The sequence below is a fragment of the Tasmannia lanceolata genome, unplaced genomic scaffold (assembly GCF_043159265.1).
Source record: "Tasmannia lanceolata isolate RefF3 unplaced genomic scaffold, GAP_Taslan_0.1 ptg000008l, whole genome shotgun sequence".
Classification (NCBI taxonomy): domain Eukaryota; kingdom Viridiplantae; phylum Streptophyta; class Magnoliopsida; order Canellales; family Winteraceae; genus Tasmannia; species Tasmannia lanceolata.
Window position 1 is genome coordinate 20,381,637 of NW_027518685.1, and position 24,066 is coordinate 20,405,702.

A 24,066-nucleotide genomic window follows, 5' to 3' on the forward strand; every position below is an offset into this window, starting at 1 on the left:
ATTGTATTACAAACCCATGTCATACAAACACTTAATAGTAGCATCTCATATTTACATTGGAAGTTTACCACCCCTTAGCTTCTTCTTACACATTGAATTTTACAAAACAAGAGTCCAATCCCACATGTAACCCCTCACGCTACACGGGTTTAACTTATAACCGAATAGCACCTTGCAACTGTTGCTAGCAAACAGGTAACAAGAGACCAATCCCACATGTAAGACACAAATAATCAAGTCTTAACTAATTAACCACAAAAAATACGTCTATATTCAGTGTCCAGAGTTACGCTTTGAGAAAGTTTGGAAACTGTAAGCCACACAATTCCACAAACTAAGAAGTACTACACAGCCTTATTAGTCTATTCTTAACAGTGTACGAGCATGTGTAAGTACATATGCATGTACATGTGAACTTTGACGGGTAACATGCGGGCACTAGGGCCCGACCCAGACCCACCCGCTTGTCACGGGTACAGGCCGGGTGCGGTTATTTTTTGACGGGTAACAAAATTGGTACCCGCACCTGCAAATTTTGCTACTGGCCGGGTGTACCCGCGGGTACGGGTGCCATTTTGCCTGGTCTAAAAATACCCATCTTTTAGAGCAATCAAAGACTAACACGTGGAAATTCTAATGTTGCCCATTAAAATCCTAGCCATGGTCTATAAATAGGATACTCTTCTTTTACAAGACCTTTGGAAAGCTTTAAAATAACGTCAAAAAAGATCCCCTAAATTCTTTAAAAAAATGATATAGGCACCCTACCTTTTGTCTTGTACAACAGATGCACCTATATCTAAAGAAAGTGGAAGAAGAGTCCTCCACGCATACTGATCGAAGACTTGAAGAGGGGAATTTCCATTCACTTGAAGCATATGCAAGTTCAGATTTTTGTAATTAAATGTATAGTATTCTTAGTGTATTTTATGTAAACTTTGAATTAAAATAATTGAAGTAGTAATTGTTGGGTTTCTTATGGGCATTAGTAAAAACCCTTGAGGGCATGGGGAGTGGAACTATACACATCTCTCCACATAATCGAAGCAGGATTGGTTTATTTTTTAAAAGCACCCCTTTTAGCAGCATTCTGCACTTGTCTGCAATTACATGCTTACAAAAGACACGAGTTGGCATTCAATCAACTTCTAAAATTCATTGTTTGAAGATCTAAAATGCCATATACAACAGATCTAATAAAAACTATATCACATACTCTAATTTAATCATGCAATTCTAATTTACTCGTGCAATTAATCAAGAATACAGAAAAGATTAGAAATATATTTCAATCAACCATGGCAGACGATCGTTCTAGATTCGATCATCTATTGTCTCTATAGATTATCAGATCTCGGATGGAATAGATCTTCTGGTGATCAAGTAGATAACAGCGGCCCTTATTTATAGAAAATCAATTGTTGGTATTCTACTCATAACAGATCTTTAATTATTTTATCTGATCTTATCTAGATCAATGTAATTAAGTATTAATCCTGATGTAGTCAAACTTAGGGCTATACTACAACATCCATATCTAACTAGGATACTTAAGATGCACTAATCACCCTTATACACTATTGATTATTTCGTTAATGGGCAATCCGGTAATTCAACATTTAATCTCACTTTTCAATCTGTTGATCAAAGATCAATGGTTGCCCACATGAGATCTAAGAATATGAACTCTCGCATACGCTACAGTAGAGTCATGCCTAACTAGCTTCATAATCAAATATGGTTGAAGTTCTCCGATACTCCGATCAAGAACCGACATTATTCCTACGTTGGTAATTTATAATCTCTCATTTCTAATACTTGATAGAAAAATCTAGTAATATACGATATGAGAAATCATCTTCTTAGAGAATTAAATAAAATTCACAGTACTATATGTAGGCACACCATAGTGATATAAGATATAAGAGAGTATTATCTTAGAAAATGTTGTTCAGAGTATATAAAATTTACAATACTGTACGTGGACACAACACAGGAGAAGGTGATATATTGGCCTTTTGAATGGGGTTTGTATGGTTAGAAATAGTTTTAGTTTTTATCATCATTATCATTATCATATATCCAAGCCTGGTTGAATGCAGATGACCTCCTAAGCCTTCGCCATTGTCACTGGCATGAGTATTGAGGTGAATTAACTGTAACTTCCTGCTTCCTTATTCGTATAGAATTTCATATTACAGGCTACCTGGGGAGTCGAGTTGCTCTTTCCATCATCTTCTAGCATGATTCTTCTAGCTTTGAGGGCAGAGGAGAGAGACTTATTTTCTAATACTTAATATTCCCAAATATTTTATATAAAATGATGCCACCGGAGATATAAAATATAAGAGCTCCGACTGTAGATGCAACAATGGGATTTACCTATATTCACCACTAACGATCTCATTGACTAGGGGATTTTCCCAATGAACTAAGAGATTGTTTCACCTCTGCTACGATTAAGTTTGCTGCTAGAGATCATCAGCCTGTTCACTTTTAGTCTGATCGAGAACCATGTTTTTAATCTCAGTCATTCCCCCTCCCCCCCCCCCCAAAAAAAAAAAAAAAAAAAAAGAAAAAGAAAAAAGAAGTGAATGTGCTGATTTCGGGATATGTACTTGGTCGAGACGGCGAGAAACAGCCTCTAATTTATGGAGATTTTCCTATTGAATGTGTATCAGTCTTTTTACGATCAACAATCCATTGATAAGCCGCAAATCAAAAGGTTAGAATTGCCTCGGGAACTTGCCCATCTACAACAGGGCCCACTCTGTCCTTTTGATCACGAGAATTTTTCTTTCAGTAAAAGGGAAGAAAAAGACCCATGTGGAATATAACTTGGATTAGAAGATCTGCTACTCATTTCTTTTTTACTAGCTCCTCTAAAGTCTCAAGAAATGATAGCAACAACAAAGCTATTAGACTATCACTTATCGTTGCTACTTTTAAGAGAAGCATTACCATCTCCATTCATAAGTGTAAAGTTGGCGTGTTGTTGCGAAGACAATATGATGAAGAGTGAAGACATCCACAATCTTGAGAGAGGGTAGCATATATTCACCTTTCATTGTTGGTTAGGCTAAAGTTTCCATGAAAAAAGTAGGAAGACCGAAGACAGGCCTTTAGAAGGTCAAAAAGATAGGGAGTAAAATAGTAATAGTCTTCACTTATTGCATCTAGAAAAACATGCAAAATAAGTGGGCATTCATAGGAGGCCCACCCACCTGATGACTTTGTCTACAAAAACCCACTTGAGGAGAGGTGGTCATCACTTTTACTAACCCACTTTAAGATAAAGACATGAACTACTGCTTGTTTGTGGTAGAATTCTAAATATATCCTTCCCTTTCTACTCTTTCCCCAATTCACACCTCCTTTGATTTCGTAGCCGATTGTAAAACAAGGTCACTTCCCACTTTGATTTCGTACTTCTCTAGATTTGAGTTGAGTAATGAGAGGGTGGTGTTTTAGTCATTTCGTAAGATAAAATCAAAGGTTGAAAACAAATCTTCCACTTTAAGTTTAATAGGGCCCACCCGATAAAGATTTCCGATAAATAATTCAGTAGCGCGGAAGCGCGCCGGAACTCATCCCAAAATGGTCGACGTGGGTCCCACGCATAAAAAATAATGGCAACTGATGTTGGTCCCACCATGTTTTGATAATTGTACTAACTCATCCTGTCCTTTCAAATTTACAAACTTATGGGTGCTTTTTTGGGAATTGCAATGCTTTTGGACAGCTGTTTATATACTAAAAGACGAGTTGGGTTTGCGCAATGATCGAAACATGGTCAAAATAAATCCTCCACCTCTAATCCAAACCCTTGACTAATCATACGGCTAGCAGTTATCGGACAGATGTTCTTTCCCTGTCCCCTACTCTCCTTTCAACGCCAAAGAGTGCTGACTCAAATCCCAGCTTTACCGCTAAATGACAAAATTACCCCTAATTAAAGAAAAACATTACACGTCGTTTTCTTTTTCTTTTTCTTTTTCTTCTGCATAATAACAAGTTATAAAGGCTATAATACAAAAAGGGTTTTGTTAAAGAGTGCCCCCAGTGCATTGAAAATGTAAATCTACAATACAATTACGTAGGGATTAAGGACCGGTTTCGATGCCGGGAAGATTTTGATTCGGATTTCTCACATTTGTAGCCATTTCTGTGTTGTGATTTGGATTCGGATCGGATCCTTGGATTTCCAAATCAGCGACTGAAAATTAAAAAAATCAAATTTCCAAATATGCTATGGAAATAAGTAATTGAAAAATCATAGATCTGGAAGTTTCCTTCTACCCCCTCCTCAACCTCTCCCCTCTTGTAGGAAGTACCCCCCTTCCCTCTGTGTCTCCCTCGGCATGAGCCGGCGGATCTAGTCAATTTGTATTCAAAACTTAATTCCAAATCCAAATACAAAATATGAGGTATCCAAATGAGCCCTAAGAATTTTACATGGCTTTAGAGTCTTTTTCATCAGATAATGTGTAGATTTACATTTCCAATGCACCTGATAACAAAACCCATATAGAAGGGTTCATGATATTAGCACTACCATGTTTAGTAATTGCACAAACTCATATTGTCTTTTTCATTTTTTGAAAAATCAGCTTCCGAGAGCCATTTGGTAGATGTAACAAGATGTTTAAAAACTAAAAAGACAAGATGAGTTATTGCAATTATCAAAATAGGGAGTACCAATATCAGTAACCACGAAACAAATTGTAATACAATAGGGCTTGTTTGGTCATTTCACACTTGAGGATCCGGATTTCGAAGCTAGAGATCTGATGACGAGTTGACGACCATACCCTTTTTGGCGTTTAATGTTTTCCCATCATTACTTTGCCATGAAGGGTTGGGCAATGTCGGCAGCTTTCCTTAGTATTCCCAGCCTGTCCTCAGCCATCCCACGAGGATATCAAAGTCATTTCACCAATTTCCGTAATTTTTCTGTTCTATCTATATCCATTTGTCCTTCTCGTTACAGACGAGAAAACCTCGATCCTCGCTCGTACCTGCTGCTGCTCCGTTTTACTATCTCGGACGGTGAAGATCAACGCCACGTGTCAGAATTATGGACGGCTGAAATCAATCAGCAGGAGATAACGATGTGGGAGTATGTTTGGGGGGAGCCTTTTATATCACGTTCTTAGGGCGTCGATTTCGAGGAATCGTCAACATCAGAGCTGTCAAATCCAGGGCGAATGCGTCAAATTTGTGACAGGTGGGAAAAAACAAAATGTTGGATAGGCTACGAAACACATGCAAGTAAACATGACAACCCTCCGATTTGAAACGAGGGAAGAGGACGACAGACAACGTTATTATATCATTTAATCGAGAAAGTGAAGCTAAACAACGAAATTATTCGAATAATCTTGTTGTTTTGACGGTCGGGCACCCATTTTACAACCTTCTTCAATTGTTGTGTTGATTTAGGTACATAAATTAGGGAGATGATATTTTCACCCCTTGCATTACTTACACACCCCCCTTATTCCCATAAATTAAACCCAAATAACATAAAAAACTAGAAGAATTTAATATGTTGTGTGTATTATCATGTTGTAAATTCCTGAGGTCAGCGAGAATGATCGGGTGATCTATTCCTTATTTGGTCGGTGTCGATAATCTACGAATCATGAGTTCGATGAATATAAGAGATCAACATTTGAATAAATATCAACAATTGGATATATTGCAGAGCCGAGTTGAGCACCATTTGAATTGAAAGAGTTGACCCAGGCTGAGTCAAGCTTGGTGGACATATAGAGGCGGGGCCAACAACTTGGCCCATCTTGATTGTCGATTTTGCAGGAGCAAAATCAAAATCACCCAAAGGGAAGAGGGTACGATTGCATGTGTCTTTTTTGCCACAAAATCACCTAGACGTTTCATCCGCCGAGGGAAGTTGGTAAAGTCATTTAAGAGAATGAGATGATGAAGTTTCATCTACCTACGGGGATCTATCTATATATCTATTATAACTAGTTGCAAAACGCACGGGGCGAGGGAAAAACTTACATAGATAATGATATATAGGTTTTGAACTCGGCTCTCATAATTAATCTAAAATGAATCAGGCATAAGCACTAATATAAAGCCCTGTATCTTTGAGATTGTGAGCCCCAAACCTATTATCAGACTCAAATGTAAGTTTAATTTTGAGTCCTTTTGGGCTTACAATCTGTTGTCACAATCTCAAACAGACAGGCACTAACGGATTTCCTAAGGACCATAATTGCAGAAGACATTTCTCGGAACAGCTGTTGCATGAGAGTGCAACCACATGGGATCAGATTTTGTCACACGGGCTAGGAATTTGTCTTATTCATTTAATTTATACGAGTTGGTTGGGAATCTAAGAGTTTGCATATGAAGCTTATTTATGAAAACTCCCCAAAAATACGGTGCGGCCAATATCATTGGATGATCCAAACCTTCCATTTGGATCACCACTGTGTGAGTAGGTGGTTGCCCAAAAATCATTTCCATATGATGATCCTATCCCTCTGGTCTATAGAGATCTATAGAGGGATTGCACATTATGGAAACTCTATAGATGGGAGAGTTGGGATAATCCTATGGAAATGTTTTTTTGAGGCACAACCTAATTACGTTGTGGCCCATAAAATGGACGGTTTGGATCATCCTACGGTATGTGCGGTACCTTACTTTTTTGAAAATACAAATTTACACGGCCACACATCATATAAAATCTCAAAAAGAGTAGTCATAAAAAACAGATAGATCAGAGGCTAGGGTTAGAATCATCCTATGGAAACGATTTTTTATTTTTGAGGCACAACCTAATTACGTTGCGGCGATCCAAATGGATGGTTTGGATCATCCTATGGTGTTGGCTGTACCGTATTTTTGGAGAGTTTGCATAGGTAAGCTCCCTGTGCAAACTATTAGATTCCCTTTTCCCATATATTATAATACACTTGTAGAAATATTATTTTCCTTCTCGAACTGATATTAACAGCGAGTAAGAGTGTTTAAATAAGTGGTGTCATTTATAAAAAAAGGTGAAATACACAGCTAGGAACAAGAAACATACTATGGGTAGAAGCTTGGAATTTGCAAGGTGAAATACACAGCTAGGAACAAGAGACATACAATGGGTAGAAGCTTGGAATTTGCATTCTTTCTTTTATGTTCATTACCCACCTATGTTTTTCAACTTTAAATAGGATATATACAGTTCTGTTTTATACAAAACTTTAATTTTCTTTTGATTCTTTAACATCTAAAATTACATTCACCACCTGCATCGCACGGGTTGCCTCACTAGTGTTGGTAAAGCCACTTAATTAAGAGAATGCGATCAACATTATCTCACGGGGTAACCTTAACTAGCATGGAAAGAATCCCGACCATGGATACTTTCCTAAATAGATGCCACTTTGGATAAGTTATTTTTTTTAGTTTTCTTGTGTCATTAGGAAAAATGTTAGATAGGCTAGCTGTTAATTAAATTAGAAGGAGATTGGTATAAGGAGTTTGTCTTCTCTTCTTTATATATTGATTGAAATGCTGGGCAGCAACGAACGTCCAGATTTCACTTGTGTGCAGTGCTTTTTTACTTGAAGATTTAATAAGAGAGTAGGTAATAGTAGAGAGCAGATCCATATTACCAAGATCTCTGTATTTGTGTGTGGATGATGGACGGACCGATTGTAGCTGTTGTTGGATGATGGGATTTCCGCACATTGCTAATTGGATTCGATCCAACTTCAATTTTAGATCAAGTGGTATCATGGCCACTTAGAGTACCGAAGATCCAAACCCCATTCTGGATCATTAATTTTGGGAAATGTTATGAGCACTATTGTATTCTGATGATTGCACTCCTCACTTTATTAAAAGTAAGGTATGGCATGCACCACAGGGTGATCCAAACCATCCATTAGATGCGGCACACCCTAAATAGGTTGTGTCCATAAAATCATTTCCTTAGGTTGATCCTAACCCTCCAATCTGTATAGGTACTGAATGATCCTAACCCTCTATAGATCGGATGGTTAGGATCAACCTATGGAAATGATTTTTGGGGCACAATCTATTAGGGTGTTCCCCATCTAATGGACGGTTTGTATCATCGTATGGTGCGGGCCATACCATACTTTTAATAAAGTGAGGAGTGCGATCATCAAAATACAGTAGCGCTAATAACATTTCCTTAATTAATTAATTTATTTATTGGATCTTGCTACCCTCCTTCGCAGAAGCACCTTTGCTCTATCAACATAAAAAATCACCAGCTACAAATTACATCATAAAATTTTCATAATCTACTCTCTCTCACACACACACACACATGAACACACACACACGATGGTGCACGGCTTTCGTTTACCGCTCGCCATTCACAAGTCACAACCCCTCTCATCCTTTATATTTCTCTCCGGTAATAACACGATTTTCCTATGGCTAGTGATATTGACACTACCAGATTTTGACAATTGTACTAACTCATCTTGTCTTTTATTATTTAAACAGCTGCCAAAAGTTATTACAGTTCTCAAAAAGCATTCCGAACATCATTAAAAAAGAGAATACAAGCTGAGTTTTTGCAATTATTAAACATGGAGGTGCCAATATCTACTGTTTTGGCTAAAAGATTTATTCAAAACAGACCCCCAACTGATTTTAATTAGCCATGCTATTTATAACTTTATGGAAAGAGACATAACCTATCAAATATTCGGACAAAAATACAAATAGAAAGAGATGAAGGAAAGGATTTCCATGACGTTTTAGCCAACGCTAACAGCGAAACGTCTTTGTCGCTCACCAATATTTGGAAATTAAGGCTAGTTTCGTCATTTTACAAACTTGAAAGCTTTCGTGGCTGCTTCCTCCGCATGGACTGTGACAGTTTAGAGATCCGTTAAAACGCCGTAAGCCATTCATTCCTTCAGGACAAAAAAACAAAAATAAAAAAAAACCAGGGGAATGATGAATTCGCATCCCCCTGTACGATAATCCGCACCCCGTGAAGTGAATTGACATCAAAAAGCGTCAGAAGTCTGCCACATACATAACCTCCATTTTTTTCGCCTTTTGACGCTAATTCATCATGTTAAAGGAGCGCGAATTATCCTAAAGTGGGTGCGGATTTATCATCTCCCAACAAAGCCAAAATCTACGTGGCAAATTACTGCCACATAAGCTTAAAGGTGTCGTTTTCTTATTCCCCCAACTTTTAGATTTTGGGTTACGAAAATGCTTAAATATCTACGCGTAGGGCCAAGACCTACAATTTGGTAACGCTTCCAAAACCCTATAATAACGTTCTTAGGAGCGGGAACAAATACCCTCTCTCTCCCTGGATCTCGCCGTTCTTCCACGTGGATATTTTCCGGCTATATCTGGTTCTTTGATAATCTATTCCGATTCATAATCGGCGTTTTTTTTTGTGGTTTTCTTATTCACTTTTCATGAGAAATAATGGCTTCTGCTTGTGTAAACAACATCGGAATGTCATCGGAGAATTTCTACGGCTGGCTTAGCCCTAGAATCTCTTTCAGTCGAGATTTCGTCGATGATGGAACAATGATCGCCGGAGAAAAATCACCATTACCGGCGAAAGAAGCTCTGAGCTTGCCTGTAAAACCAGATCTTGAGGCTTCAGCCATGGATTTAGGCGATTTCGAGTTCCGACTCGAAGATCCGGTAACTATGCTACCAGCCGATGAGCTTTTCTACGACGGTAAGCTCGTTCCTTTGCAGCTTAACACTGTTCGTCAGATTTCGGATCCGATCTCGAATCCACAGATCCGTTCTCCTGATGCTCTGAAGTTGCGGAGAAGGGCGGAGATTTTAGGTTCGGATCCTTATGTGTTCTCTCCAAAGGCGCCTCGTTGTTCGAGTAGATGGAGGGAGCTTCTTGGCTTGAAAAGGGTTCAAAACCCTAAGCCGGATATTCAGAAAACCTCTTCATTGCCTTCGAAAAACCCTAACCCTAAGTCTCTGAAGCACTTTCTTCACAGAAACGCAAATTCTTCTCGGATCGATTCGTCACTGAGTCTCCCTTTGCTCAGAGAGTCCGATTCGGAATCCGTATCGATCTCTTATCGGCTATCGCTCTCCTCCTCATCTTCATCCGGTCCTGATCATGAAGATCTCCCTCGCCTTTCTCTCGATTCAGACAAACCTAGTTCAAATCCACTATCTCTCAACAAAAATCCACCTAGGGTTAGGGTTTCAAAGCCTCGGACAACGGCAGAAAACCCTAGGCCGATTCCAGATCATCCGACGGTGAGGATTGGCCGGAGTCCGATTCGCCGAGCTCCGGATTCCAACGCGATTCCTGCCAGAGGCGTGTCTGTTGACAGTCCGAGAATGAATTCTTCCGGGAAAATCGTTTTTCAGAGCTTAGAGAGGAGCTCAAGCAGTCCGAGCAGCTTTAATGGAGGTCCTAGGCATAAGATTAGGGGAGTGGAGAGATCTTATTCTGCTAATGTTAGGATTACACCTGTTTTGAATGTTCCCGTTTGTTCTCTTAGAGGATCTTCAAAATCCGGATCTGTTTTTGGACTTGGTCAGCTATTTTCGCCTCAAAAGAAAGAAGCTGTGAGAAGCAACAATGGCAGAAACCGTAATGATCGAATTTAAGGCTGGGTTTGGTAAATTTTCTATTGACTTTTTATGTTTCCTTAATTTTCATTGTGGGGTTTATTTGCTTACATCTTTAGATGTATATAATCGGTTTTTTCATTTCACTAATCTGGGTTTTTGTTTTCTTTTGTTTTCTGATCGATCTGGAAAATTGGGGGTTATTCTGGTGTATGGATCTTCTGGGTTTTTTGTTGTTGTTGTTGTTGTTGTTTTTTTTTGCTCGTATATCTCTTTTTTTACTTGAACTTATGAGAGAAATTGACCAGTTTCATTGGCCCATATTTTCTTCATTCTGCTCTTCCCTTTGTGCTCTGTAGAATAAAATGATCTGTAACTCACATGTGCATGTTAGTTTTCATATACCTGATTTTTTCTAACATGGGCCAGTGTTTGTGGGATTAATTTTCTGATTGAACTTAGTAGCAGTTCTATTAAATCAGATTATTGTTTATAGCAGCTACTGGATCTTGGGTTTTTAGTTTCTTTGTTTCTAATTAACATTTTGGGCCTACTTTCAAGAGTTTTGGGAAAATGATGAGAGATACTAACAGCTTATCAAAGGCACTTGATTGGGATCTGCTGAATAAATTTGCACAACATAGGCGTTTGCATGTCAGTTTTCATATACCTGATTTTCCTAACATGGGCCCCGGTGTTTGTAGGATTAGATTTTCTGATTGAACTTGGGTTTTAGTTTCTTAGTTTCTAATTTACATTTTGGGCCTACTTTCAAGAGTTTTGGGGAAATGATGAGAGATAGTAACAGCTTATCAAAGGCACACTTGATTGTGATCTGCTGAATAAATTTGCACGTCAGTCTGATTCCCAAGCTCTTTTTTTCTTCCTATGTTTTTTGCGCCATTGGCGCATGATAGATTTTGAAACATTTCCATTGCTAAAATGCGCAGGTGGGTTTTATCCGTTCTGTCATGAAATTCAAAAACCAAGATGCGAATAAATATATTATATATATTCACGGATTTACTGCGACTCTGAATGACGCTAGAGTCAAGGAACTTTCGTCTCTTCCTTCTTTTTTTTTTTTTTCCATTTTTACTTTTTTGTTTTCGGAGGGAGAAGATTCTGAGTCTGGATTATTTTATACATATTTTTAGTCAGTTGCTGTCGTCTGGTATGTAGGAGGGCAGTGGTGAAAGCAAGATGCTTATAGACGGTCGAGTTCTGATGAGATTCCATCTTCAGAGTACTCAACATTATCATAAGCTAAAGCAATGTTTAAGCTGTCTTTCCTCTTTCTCTCTTCCTTCTAGGGTGGGAAGAGCCAAAATGACTTGTGTAGCTGACATTATATTATTTCATAGTATTTAATAGTTTCATTGTTTATACTTGTATTGATTTCTCATAGACGAACCCCTAGGAGAGTTTTCTAACTCTTACCTTTCTATGGAGTTTTACAAGCTTGATTTTTATTTGTTTTCCCTTGTTGCCTATTATCTTTTGAGGAGTTCTATGCAGAAGGGCGCCCCCATTGCTCTTAAATCACGTAGTGCGTTTAATGCACTTTGGGGATTTACAACCAACGGGAGCGCCTTTATTTTTGCATGTCTAATCCATGTGATTACGGTGGATATTAACATTCAAAAATAATACACAAAATTTCCTTTGATAATGCTATAAAATCTTCATGTTTTGAATTCTCAGCTTACATAATTCATGCAAGAAATAAGGGTCTTCGGATTCTCATTGAAGTCGATTATACTTGTTAAAGTTGGAAGGGAGGTTATGGCCATGGTTTTAAATTTCGGTGGAGACTGAAATCGAAATTCGGCGAAATTCCAAATTTCAGCCGAAATTCTTTAAAAAAAAAAAAGGAACATTCCAAAGTTTCAGCCGAAATTTTGGAATTCGGTGGGGTCCGTTCTGAAACCGAAATTTAAAACCTTGGTTATGGCAAGGGTTGGGATTTGGAACTTGGAGGAGGAGATGTTTGTGTGGCAGGATCAGGCTTGTGAATGCCTTGGCCATTCAAAATTCATCCTGCCACTCATCATTCCTAACATGGGGCTGGTGTTTGTGGGATTTGATTTTCTGACTGAACTTTGTAGTGGTTCTTTTAAATCAGATTATTTTTTGTCTAAGTTACTTGATTTAGGGTTTTAGTTTCTCAGTTTCTAATTTACATTTAAGCCTATTTTTAAGAGATTTGGGGAAATGATGAGAGACACTAACAGCTAGCTTATCAAAGGCACTTGATTGTGATCTGCTGAATAAATTTGCACGTCAGTCTGAATCCCAAGCTCTGTTTCTTCCTCTGTTTTTTGCTGCTATGGGCGCTTCATAGATTTTGAAAGATGTATATTGCTTAAACTCGCCCGTTGGGTTTGATCCGTTCTGTCTTCAAATTCAAAAACCAAGATGCGAATAAAGCTTCATGAATATTAAATTATATAAACATTCATGGATTTACAAGGAACTTTCGTCTGTTTCCTTTTCATTGTAGTTTTAGTTTTTCGAGTGACAGGATTCTCAATGGCAAGTGTTTTATTCTTTTTTTTCACTCGGTTGTTGTCGTCTGGTATCTAGGGCAGTGGTGAAAGCAAGATGCTTATTGACGGTCGAGTTCTGATGAGATTCCATCTTCAGAGTCTCAACATTTTCATAAGCTAAATCCATGTTTAAGCTCTGTATTGTCCTCTTTATCTCTTACTTTTCTCTAACGTGGAAAGAGATTTGACTTGTGTAGCTGACATTATAATTATAAGATGCTTACTTACTCTAACCTTATATGAAATAATGTTTAATAGTTTACGCCTGGCTGGTTCAAAAATTCATTACATATGTATGGACCGTATGGTTATTTAGGCCCCTTTCAAGAGTTTTCTACCCACCTTTGTGAAGGCTTTTTACAAGATTATTCTTTTCTTTGGATATCCAGTCCTCCTTCTATATCTTGTGAAACCTTTCTTTACATTGTCTTTTGCGTTGTGCTTTGGGTGGCCTTGTCTGTTGGCTGTCACATGGGGTATCTTTTCCTTTCAAGAATAGCCGAATAGGATATAGAGGGCTAGATAGCAGTAGTGGTGTGGAACGTAGGAATAGAATGCAACGAGGAAATGAGTAATCTAAACCCAACTTATCATCTTTTCCGAGGCTCTTCCCATTGAGATTTGTGCCTCCCTCACAAACGAGGCCATTCTTGGTATCGTGTTTTGTGGGCTTTCCATGCCCGTGACCTTTGATTGATTTTATTTTTCAATGGGATGGGTTGCTTCAGTTGTTTCAAGCGCAATTTCCAATTTCTTAAGATTGGAGATGGTGAACCAAGCTGCGCCAGCTTTGTTGGTTGATGTGTCTACAAGACTGTCAAAAGGTAATTTAAAGGCATTAAATTAAGGGAGTTGATATTTTCACTGCCCCCAGAAAGACTCGGTCATAGGAACTTAGACCACCTGCTCGTTGGTAAACGAAAACCACCTCGACCGGATCAGAGTAAACAACAATGTCGAATCAGGCCCCTTGAAAGAATTCACACGCCCAAAGGGCCACCAGCTTTCCCAAGAAAAAGGGGGAGATCTGCTGCTTACTGCTCACGGACACATCTGACCTATACTATAGTCAAGTCGCAAATACTATAGGCTTGGTTTAGGGTTTAGGGTAGACACCTCAACGAACTCATGTGGACTCTCTTCAGCCTGAAGACAATCTCTTAAATACGCATAAAGACCCGTTTTTCTTTTCTTTGCTTATTCGTTTCAATGAAATTTGCCATGTTGCACTAAGTTACTTATGGATGTATGCATGCGGTCCGGGAACACTTTGGGGTGAACTAAACTCAGAATTCAGTGAAATTTACGCTAACTCGAAGCAGTTGAACTCTACTTTACAACGAAAGAAACAGAGGTGAAATTTTTTAAGTATTTTGAGAGTTATGACCGAAATAGTGAGACTTGTGCGCTTTCGTCGTGCTGATTTCTGACCTATTGCTGATAAAATGCCCATAAATCACTAAATTCAACTCGGAATTCAATGAAATTTCTGCACACTCGAAGCTGTTGAAGTCTACTTTACAACTAAATAAACGGATTTTAAAAATTCCAAGTATTTTGAGAGTTACGATCGAAACTTTGAGACTCGCGCACTTTCGTCGTGCTAATTTTAGCATTTAAAGAGCTATAGAAGGGTTATTACGGTTCCCAAAAAACACCTAAGAGACAATTAAATACTAGAAGACATGATACATGAGCGCATGTTATCAAAAGATTCAAAACATGTTTGTGCTGAAATCATTTTCCTAAATTAAATACAACTAATTTCGAATGTATTTAATAGGCGAAGAATCACTCACAAAGTCACAAGCTTTATGGCTTGAATTGATGTATTTTTGCTGTTTTTAGACATTCTTCATATTTTTTCCATATTCTGAAATTCCGGAATAGCAGTTTTTCTGATGGTTTATGCTCAGTATTTTTGCATGTCTGATCCATGTGATTACGGTGGCGATATTAACTTAAAAACAATAATACACAAAAATTTCTTTGATAAAGCTTAAAAAATAATACATAGATAGGGTGTGGCTAAAAAATCAGCTCCATAGGAGCTTCCTAAGTTCCTAACCCTTCGATTTGTGGAGGTTAAAATTGACAGGTATAGACCTTCACAAATCTGCCTATTTTACCTTCGAACTATGGAGGTAAAAATGGGCAGATTTGTTAAGGTTTATACCAGTCCATTTTAACCTCCACAAATCGAAGGGGTGGGATGATCCTACGGAACTGATTTTTTGGGCATACCTTATCTATGCCAGGGCCCATCAAATGAATGGTTTGCATCACCCAAATAATGTGGGCCCTCACTGTATTTTAAGCCGACAGAGTAGTCAAGTTTTATTTATTTTACAATTAGAGTCGATTTGACCTCTCTCATGACTACCCAAGATTAACCCATTCACTTTGCTGCGAATGGCTGGCATTAAGGGTTTTGTAAATCTACACATTGTTTGGTAAAAAAGACTCAAAAGCCATGTAAAACTCTTAATCCCTATGCAATAAATTTACATTTTCAATGCACCTTAACGAGTGGCAAAAGCCTTCATGAAATTACCTAGCAGAGCCCTAGTTATTATATGGGGAGCACTCATGCTAATCCCAAAAGAAAAGCGGGGCCAATATGAGTGGATGATTTGAACCATTCATTTTTAGGCCCCCCACCGTAGATCAGCATTCCCGAAAAAACGGAGGCCATAGGATGATCTTAACCTTTTCATTTCTGGATGGCACACTTTAGAAAAGCTCCATAAATCGAAGGGCTAGGTTCATAAGATGGCCCCATTCTGGGTCATGGCCATATTACAACAGTGATAAAAAGCCGAATGGTTTAGGTGATAGATTCATGTGGGCCCCACAATACTATTTCGGCTACACCGCCATATAAAAACTAGAAGAATGATAAACTGAATGGCGCCCTTTCAAAAATTGCGGACCCCCATTGATCCTTCATAAGAAAATTCATTTATTGTACCTTTATTGCTCTCTATTTCTGCCGCATTTTAATAGTGTTATGACCAACGGGGTGCCCTCTAAGCTGGTTTTTGCAAGGGCACCCTTCACTGTATCATTCCTCTAAAAACTATCATAATTATAGCTTTGACAATTTAATTAGGGATTTGCTAGTGTCCATCGCGGAAGGCATTCCGCCGATGGGCTGTTGCTTGTGAGGCAACTACACAGACTCACTTTTCAGCAGATTCTGTCTTCATTTTTGAGGCGGCTGCTCTCACATGCACCAGCCCATACGTGAAATGCCTTTTGCGATGGACACTAGCAAATCCCACCTAATTAAATTGATTTAAGAGGAATGCTCGATTCACAGGTGCCCTTGCAAAAAAAAAATACAATAAAAATTAAAACTTGGCCCCAGACCGTTGTGGAGGAGCTTCCTCCAAACCCTCTAATAGCAAGGGGTGTAGAAATATCAATTCCATGCTTACTTTTTATTTTCAGAAGGAATTGATATTTCTACACCCCTTGCTACTAGAATAGCTAGGGGTGGCCAACCGGTTCAGTTCTCGGTTCCTTTTTTTTCGGTTCTCGGTTCCATGAACCGTAAGAACCGAACCGAACCGTAGTACACAGTAGGACCGAACCGAACCGGACCGAACATAATCGGTTCGGTCCGGTTCTTCGGTTCTAATGGCTAATTATTAATTATTAATTATAATTTATAAAAACTTTTAATTAAAGTTATAATATAAGTTACTTTCTTATTATAAGAATAGTATTAACTATTACTTATTAATATTATAAGTAATTTATATTATTAAGTATATGTATATTAGAAATATAAAAATATTATATATATATTCAAAGTTCGGTTCTTCGGTTCCGGAACCAAACCGCGAACATTAGACCCGGAACCGAACCGAATAATTTCGGTTCTTCATCAGTGGAACCGAACCGGACCAAAAATATTTTTTTACAGTTCGGTTCCGGTTCGGTTCTTCGGTTCTGGCCACCCCTAAGAATAGCAGCAGGGGGTTGGAGGAAGTTCCTCCAGACCTGCCTGGAGCCAAGTTTTCTAACAAAAAAATAGGACAAAAGTAGGGGTGCAACTCCGGTTGAGGCGAACCCGACCTGAGAAAACCATTTATCGAACCCGAACTCGACCCGACCCGATTTCCAACCCAACGAGGTTCAACCCGATTCTACCCGTGGAACCCATTTTTCCGACCCGACTTCAACCCAAGCCAACCCGAGTTTTTAAGCTTAAAAAATAAAAAATTATAAAAAATGTCGGGTTTCACTTGGGTCGGGTTGCCAAACCCTCAACTCGAACCCGACTGGGTTGGGAAAAGTCAACCCGAACCCGACTAAAACTCAACCCAACCCGAGTTGCACCCTCACAAAAGGGTCCCCTATTGGACAAATTTCATTAAACGCATCTTAATTTTGTGCGCCAACTTAAATGGATTTTGACCCTATGCACCGTCTCTGCAAGGGCGTTAGGGCGACTGTGAGTCTTGCGTACCTCTTGATTGAATTTTAATCTGTTTTCTGTTCTTGATGGGAAGGTTTTCGTTCGGGTAACACTAGTAACACACCAGTAAACGTCGCGGGCATCTATCGTGCGCCCCTTCGAGTACTTCACCCCATTTCCCCCTCACAAAATATACAAGCAACAGCACCTACAGTACAGACTTCTCGTACAAGAGCACAAATCTCCCCCTTGTCTCAAATGGCTCGCCCTTGCAAATATTCATGCGAGAGTGCAACCCAAACCCTAGAATGGATTAACGCCATTTCAGATTTCCTTAAACCTTTCAAATCTCTTCTCAACGCTCATGTCGTCAATTTCTTCAAGGTCTATTTTCCTCCCCTCATTCCATCCATTTCGTATACGAAACCCTAATTTCCTAATTTTTTTTTACGCTTCGTTTCTAATTCTTTTATTCTTGCAGGATAGATTGTGGGAATCACTTGATAAGGAATGGATCGATTGTCTCCGAGAAGAATCCGCTGATAATCTTCTCAAAATTCCCTCTGGAATTGTTCAAGTACTTCTTCTTCTACTCCATATATATAATTTGATGCTTGAGTGAACAATTTATTACTTAGATATTTGCTCATCAGACCCATGCTTTATAAATTCGTTCATGCATAATATCATGTTATTCCTTCAATCAAGGCATAAAGAAAAGAATTTTAGTTGAGAATACCTAAGGTACCTCACTGTTTGCCTGTTACTTGTTTCAACAGGTGAGATCATTTTCTGTGAAAAAGGGTTTTTTTTTTTTTTTTATTGAATGGATTTTATGTGAAAAGGTTTTATGATTTTTTGTAGAAATTAGGAAATGGTCTCTCATTTTTTTTTTCCATTGGGCCATTTGATGTGCAATGTTATATTTTTGGGGCCAACTATTTTTCTAGATAATTTTCTTTTATTGCACATGCAGAAAATCTAAGGCATTATATGAAAAGGTATCATTTAAGCTATGTTGCAATTCAATGGAAAAGAATCTCATAAAAAGAATTTTGCTTGTACTTACAATATCTAACATCTTGTATGTGCGACAAAGAATATCACAATAAAATAATACATTGTGTATCAAATAAGGCCCAAGCATATGAAATCTATCTGAAAAGCTTTTATTTTAAGAATTAAACATAAAAATATCAACAATGGCTGGTGGTTTTTGTCCCACAATTAAAGAATGAAAAAGAAGTTCATTAATTCATGTATATGCGATGATCATATGTGCATTTTCTCTTAATCTTCCCATCTGAACATATTTTGTCGGGGTTTTTTTTTTAAAATTATTTCTTTAATGGTCTGGTACTTATATTTTATTAGTTTTCATACTAGGATGATTGGCCTGCTTCACTTCAAGAATTTATTCTCACTTTGAGGTCTCTTGTTCTTCCTCGAGAGCCAGGTTCGTTACAAATGGTAATGCACATTCTTCCCATCCTTTATTTTTACTTTTTATTCTTCGCATCCTTTTTCATGTATTTTGTTTGTAGTAATTTTATATGAGAATTTTCTGTGTACCATCTTTCGAATCCGTGTTCATGTTTCTGCCCATTTTCCTCTCCACAAATGGCAGGGTTAGGATGATCCAATGGGGCTGATTTTTGGGCCACACCCTATCCATGGAAGGGCCTTCCAAGTGAATGCTTGGGACCCCCAAAAAATGTGGGCCCCCACCCTGTTTCTGCACTCGTGTGCAGGCTCACATTTTCTAGTTTGTCGGACTAGATAAGTTATCTAGTCCGTCGACCAGAAATAGGGTGGGCCCACATTGTTTGGGTGATCCAAACCATTCATCTGATGGGCCCTAACATAGATAGGGCGTGCCCAAAAAACCATCTCTGTAGGATCATCCTAATCCTTCGATTTTTGACAGGGTTTTCGTCAAAATGTTTGCTTTTTTTATATGAAAATTTTCATGTTCTATTTATTTCGACCGGAAGATTAATGAAATACCGAAATTTTAGGTGAAATCTTGAAATTTCAGGCAAAATCTCTAAATTTCTGATGAAATCCTGAAATTTGGGCGAAATCTTGTAATTTTCCGAATCCAAGTGGATTTCGTTTCGGCAGTGGTTGAAATCGAATATTTTCAGCCGAAATTTAAAACCATGGACGTAACGTAATTTTTGTACCGCTTGTTTATTCCCACAATGATTGTTCTTCTCCAAAATCGAACTTTGTTGGTACCCCTTTCCCCCATTTTCTTCTATTATTTGCTGCTATTGCAGCCCTTATATTCCTCTTGTCCCTTCATTGTTCAGTTGTTGGTTGTTGTTGCAGGACCACATATTTCCCTCTTGTTGTCGTTTTTCTAGTGTTGCCAGCCTTCACTGTTTTTCTCTATTCTGCCTCGCTTTCTCTCTTTAGGGTGAGATCAACAACTTCTTGCCACACTAGGTATCTCTCTCTTCTCTTGGAGGCCACCTATAGTTGGACGACCGAGGCCTGAGAGGCCCAGGACTCCACCAAGTACGGATCACCGACACTTTTATTCATTACAGCTTACCCATATTTTCCGTTTGAACCTTTCCTCCTTAGCGTTACGCCTTTCTTTGCCCTAACCAGTCCTACCCATGTTACCTAAACACTGTAACCTTTTCATATCATCACCATTATCCCCTTACCTTGTTGGACATCATATTGGGCATGGTTGGGTAGACTTTTATAACTATGTTTTGTTTGACAAACCTGATTAGAGATTTGTTTTGATTGCTTAGTGAACTGACTTCCCTGATTTATAACTTATTGTTTGGAACTCACTTGGTTGATTTGATTTCTATTGATTATATAATTCTAAAGATTTTAATATGTAAAAACGTAGCTGTCATTCAATTATTACTTGCTGTTTATTTTGTTTTGAGAATGCATGATGCTGTTTTGTCGTATTAGAACCTATTTTATGCTCCTAAAGTTACCATACAATTTGTCTACGAACTCTAGGTTTGCACCAACAATTGTCATGTATGGTTTTGCTGCATTATTTGTTGGGTTGGAAAAATTTGCTAACTCCTCTATATTGGCTCCACTTCAATTTCTTGCAAATGTTAAGAGCCTTTCATGCAACTTCAGTTGGTAGTGTTCTTGTGTGTACATATGTATGTATGCATGTATGTATGCATGCATGTATGTATGTAGATAGATACCATGCAATTGTCATGTGGTTTAGTTCTGCTGCATTATCTGTTGCTTGGAAAAATTTGGTAACCCTACATTGGCTGACTTTAGTTTCTTGCAGATGTTACCGGATTTGCATGTAGCATCACTTGGTAGTGTTCTTGCCCAAGGCATGAACCTGAAGAAAAAACATGAAGTACGTATTTGGTTTTTCTTAATGGCCAATATTTTGTTTCATTTATTTTAATTTATGTTGGTGTACTCTTCTAATTACTTTTTTAATGGAGAACTAGAAGCCATACTTTTGAGGTATTTTGCTAGCATATTCACTTCAATATTTTGTTTATTCACAATTAAATCGGTTTAAGATGTTAGACATAAATTATTCAATGTAGTACTATTTAGTGGAACATGTAGAAATAGACATGTTATTCAATGTAATACATTTTAGTGGAACAGGTAGAAATCATGTCTGCAGTTGTCAGTGCTGTTGCAAATGGTGTTGGTGCCCAGACAATAATTGATGTTGGCGCTGGTCAGGTATGGCATTATTTGTTCTCCCTGTTCGCATCAGATTTCTACATTTGAAAATCCATTTGCCTATTCTCCGCCCATGATACTGTTCATTTCACTTGAAAATTTTCATGCTGTTTCTGTTGTAAGTCTTTGTATCCTGTCATGAACCTTTATATTTCTCTGCTCACAATCATGGTTTTAAATTTCGACCAAAATCCGAAATTTTGGTCCAAAAATTTCAGATTTCGGCATAAATTTTGGGTGAAACTGGGTCATTTCAGCATAAGTTTCAGATGAAATGTTTTATTTTCATTTCTTTTTTTTTTTGACCATCTCGGTCCTATTAATGAAAACTTTACCATTCAAGAAAAAAGAAAGAAGAAACTGGGTCATTTCTGCATTTCAGCAGAAATGACCAAAATTAAAATAAAATAAAATCGTTCGGTAGGGTCCAAAACCTAAATTGAATCCATGCTTACAACATATTAAATCTTCACAAATTCTGGTTTTCTTAATGATGTTATTAGGGATATCTTGCGCAAGTACTATCCTTTGAATACCAGCTTTCTGTAATAGCTATTGATGCGTCTTCGCACCATGGAACTGTCACAAGTGCACGTGGTGAGCGAATTAAGAGACATTTTGCAGCTCAAATGCGTAAATCTCAACATGGCAAGCCATCTATTCAAGGAGCCTATTCCTGAAATCCGGCACTTTTTTCCATGCTTTCTATTTCTAATGATTTCCATCAAATTCAATTGTCAGAACAGGAAACAAACATTTGAATGTGCCACAGGCAGTCACCTGTCATGTTCTGTCTAGTGACACACTGAAAGCTTTGATGGAAAAAAATTTTGAAGCACCCAATTTCGAAGGTTCAGATGCGAATAGGGGAAATCAACCTTCTTCGCATATTCAGCGGAGAAATGAGTCTTCGTTGGTTCTTGCCGGGCTTCATGCTTGTGGGGATCTTTCAGTGACCATGATTAGGTTAATCCCGAAAATTTTGAATAATTTTCTAGTTCCATACCTTAGGGCATGTTTGGAAACCATGAAAACTTATTCCATGGAACATTTGTGGGCCCAACTATAAAAGATGAGCTGATAAGGACAAGGGGAGAGAGTTACTGTTTCAAAAACGGCCGAAGCAAATCCTAGTCGACTCGGCACGACGCGGTCGAGTAGTCAGTTGGCGTGGCTTAGTACTCAGTGGACACGGTCATAACTAGGGAGAGTCAAAGGAGTTTTGATTGACTTTATAGGGAAAAATGTGGACTCAGATTCTAACATAGCCAAGGTAAGAGATAGTCGACTTGGGGGAGTCCACGATGACGCGGGGGAGTTTTGAAACTGTGGAGAGAATTGATGTGTCTCAGGGGAGAGGGCATGAGAAACCCCTACGAAACAGTGAAAAATAATACACTACTTCAAATTGTTTCCCCCCACTGTTTTCCTAGGGCTTTTCATGCTCCTCTCACTCCCATCATCTCAAGTCTCTCCCTCTCTGTCCACCTCTCACAACTGACCCACAAATATTCCATGAAATTTTTGCATGGCTGCCAAACATGCTGCCCTTAGTGTTGTTTTAATTTATTGAGGGGCTTATTTCCAATGATCATTTCTTTCCCTTTTTAAAATGATGGTATCATGCAGTATAGTTTTCAGCCTAATTTTTTGTTTTTCACTTTATTGATATCTATCTTCTATCTCACATCTTGGATCATCCTATTGGGCCAGGACTTTTTTGGATTGCAAAGAAGTTAAAGCACTGGTCAGCATTGGGTGCTGTTACAACTTGCTACCTGAAGAATGCTCTGGGAATACCAGCTTCCTATGCGGGTTTCCAATGAGTGCTAGCACTAAATTGACTGGCTTGTTACTCGGCAAAAATGCACGTGATCTTGCTTGTCAGGTATGCATTTGGGTTTAGATTTTTTTTTTGAATAATATTGGCCTCTCTGCAAAGCAGGGGTAAAGCTGCATACATCTAACTCTCCCCAGAACCCGCATTGGTGGGAGCCTCTTGCACTGGGCCTCCCTTTATTGGGTTAAGATTATTCTTTTGTTATTTATTTAGTTGTTGCTGACATTGCATAATAAATAAAACATTTTAATTATTCATTAACTGTAAGTTTTCAACTTACTCTGAGATGGCAATCAGAATGTAACCATGCTGAATGTGCTCTTTAATTGAAAGTTTGAAACTGTAACCAAAATTAACAGAAAGGTGACTAGGAATAGTAGCGGAGGTTGGTCCATGGAGGGAATCTGGTTATGTATGTATCTGCCATTCCGTTGCAATTATACTAGTAGCACTTTTTTGTGTCTAATTATTTCAACATGCTCCTTTTGCTAAACTGGAGATAGAAGTTCTATTGACTGAACTATCTGTTCTTATATCGTCTTTTTCTTTTGGTCCTGGTATTGTGGTTGTGATCAATGTTGTTAAAAACGCACGATTCAAATCGAATCGTAGGTAAAACGATTCAAATCGGAATGAAGAATCGTTTTTTGTAAAAATCGCGCGGTTCGCTTTTTTTTTTACTTGTTTTTCTATGGTGAACCCTTTGCGATTAGAAATAAATTGTATATAAACCCTTTTTCTCCTCTTCTTTCATTCTCCTCATCCTCGTCTTTTCTACTTGTTACCAACTTATAACCTATAACCCCTTCTCCTCCTTATTTTATATTTAATTTAATGTAATAGTTTTAAACGAAAAATAGATAATTACTCATTTTATTCTTGTTTTGAAACTTTTTTATATATTTTAATATGAGATTTGCTAGCATCCATCGCAAAAGGCATTTCGCTATTTGATA

The 24,066-nt window shown here is 38.2% G+C and overlaps 2 protein-coding genes and 2 non-coding genes across 9 annotated transcripts in view; all 4 read left to right on the plus strand.

Annotated features, from left to right (window-relative positions):
* The first annotated feature begins 9,263 nt into the window (after positions 1–9,263).
* LOC143884740 (TPRXL) lies at positions 9,264–12,881 on the plus strand. The gene has a single exon (XM_077388493.1). It carries the CDS (start codon positions 9,460–9,462, stop codon positions 10,624–10,626), a length of 1,167 nt encoding a protein of 388 aa, XP_077244608.1. The 5' UTR covers positions 9,264–9,459; the 3' UTR covers positions 10,627–12,881.
* On the plus strand, positions 11,368–11,458 carry LOC143885687 (small nucleolar RNA Z122). Its single transcript, XR_013253552.1, has one exon. It is a non-coding gene; the product is annotated as a small nucleolar RNA Z122 (small nucleolar RNA).
* LOC143885689 (small nucleolar RNA Z122) lies at positions 12,794–12,886 on the plus strand. Its single transcript, XR_013253553.1, has one exon. It is a non-coding gene; the product is annotated as a small nucleolar RNA Z122 (small nucleolar RNA).
* A 4,650-nt stretch (positions 12,887–17,536) lies between these two features.
* Positions 17,537–24,066, plus strand: part of LOC143884741 (S-adenosyl-L-methionine-dependent methyltransferases superfamily protein) — a 29,754-nt gene continuing 23,224 nt past the window's right edge. For 4 of the 6 annotated variants that reach the window (XM_077388496.1, XM_077388495.1, XM_077388497.1 and 1 more), the window contains exons 1-8: positions 17,537–17,946; positions 18,044–18,139; positions 18,949–19,032; positions 20,852–20,926; positions 21,190–21,270; positions 21,774–21,918; positions 22,017–22,236; positions 22,984–23,158. In XM_077388496.1, coding sequence (XP_077244611.1) covers positions 17,821–17,946; positions 18,044–18,139; positions 18,949–19,032; positions 20,852–20,926; positions 21,190–21,270; positions 21,774–21,918; positions 22,017–22,236; positions 22,984–23,158 — 1,002 coding nt within the window. In that variant the 5' untranslated portion in view covers positions 17,537–17,820. Of the gene's footprint in view, positions 17,947–18,043; positions 18,140–18,948; positions 19,033–20,851; positions 20,927–21,189; positions 21,271–21,773; positions 21,919–22,016; positions 22,237–22,983; positions 23,159–24,066 lie in introns of those variants that run through there. The other 2 variants (XM_077388498.1, XM_077388499.1) reach the window with 2 other exon arrangements.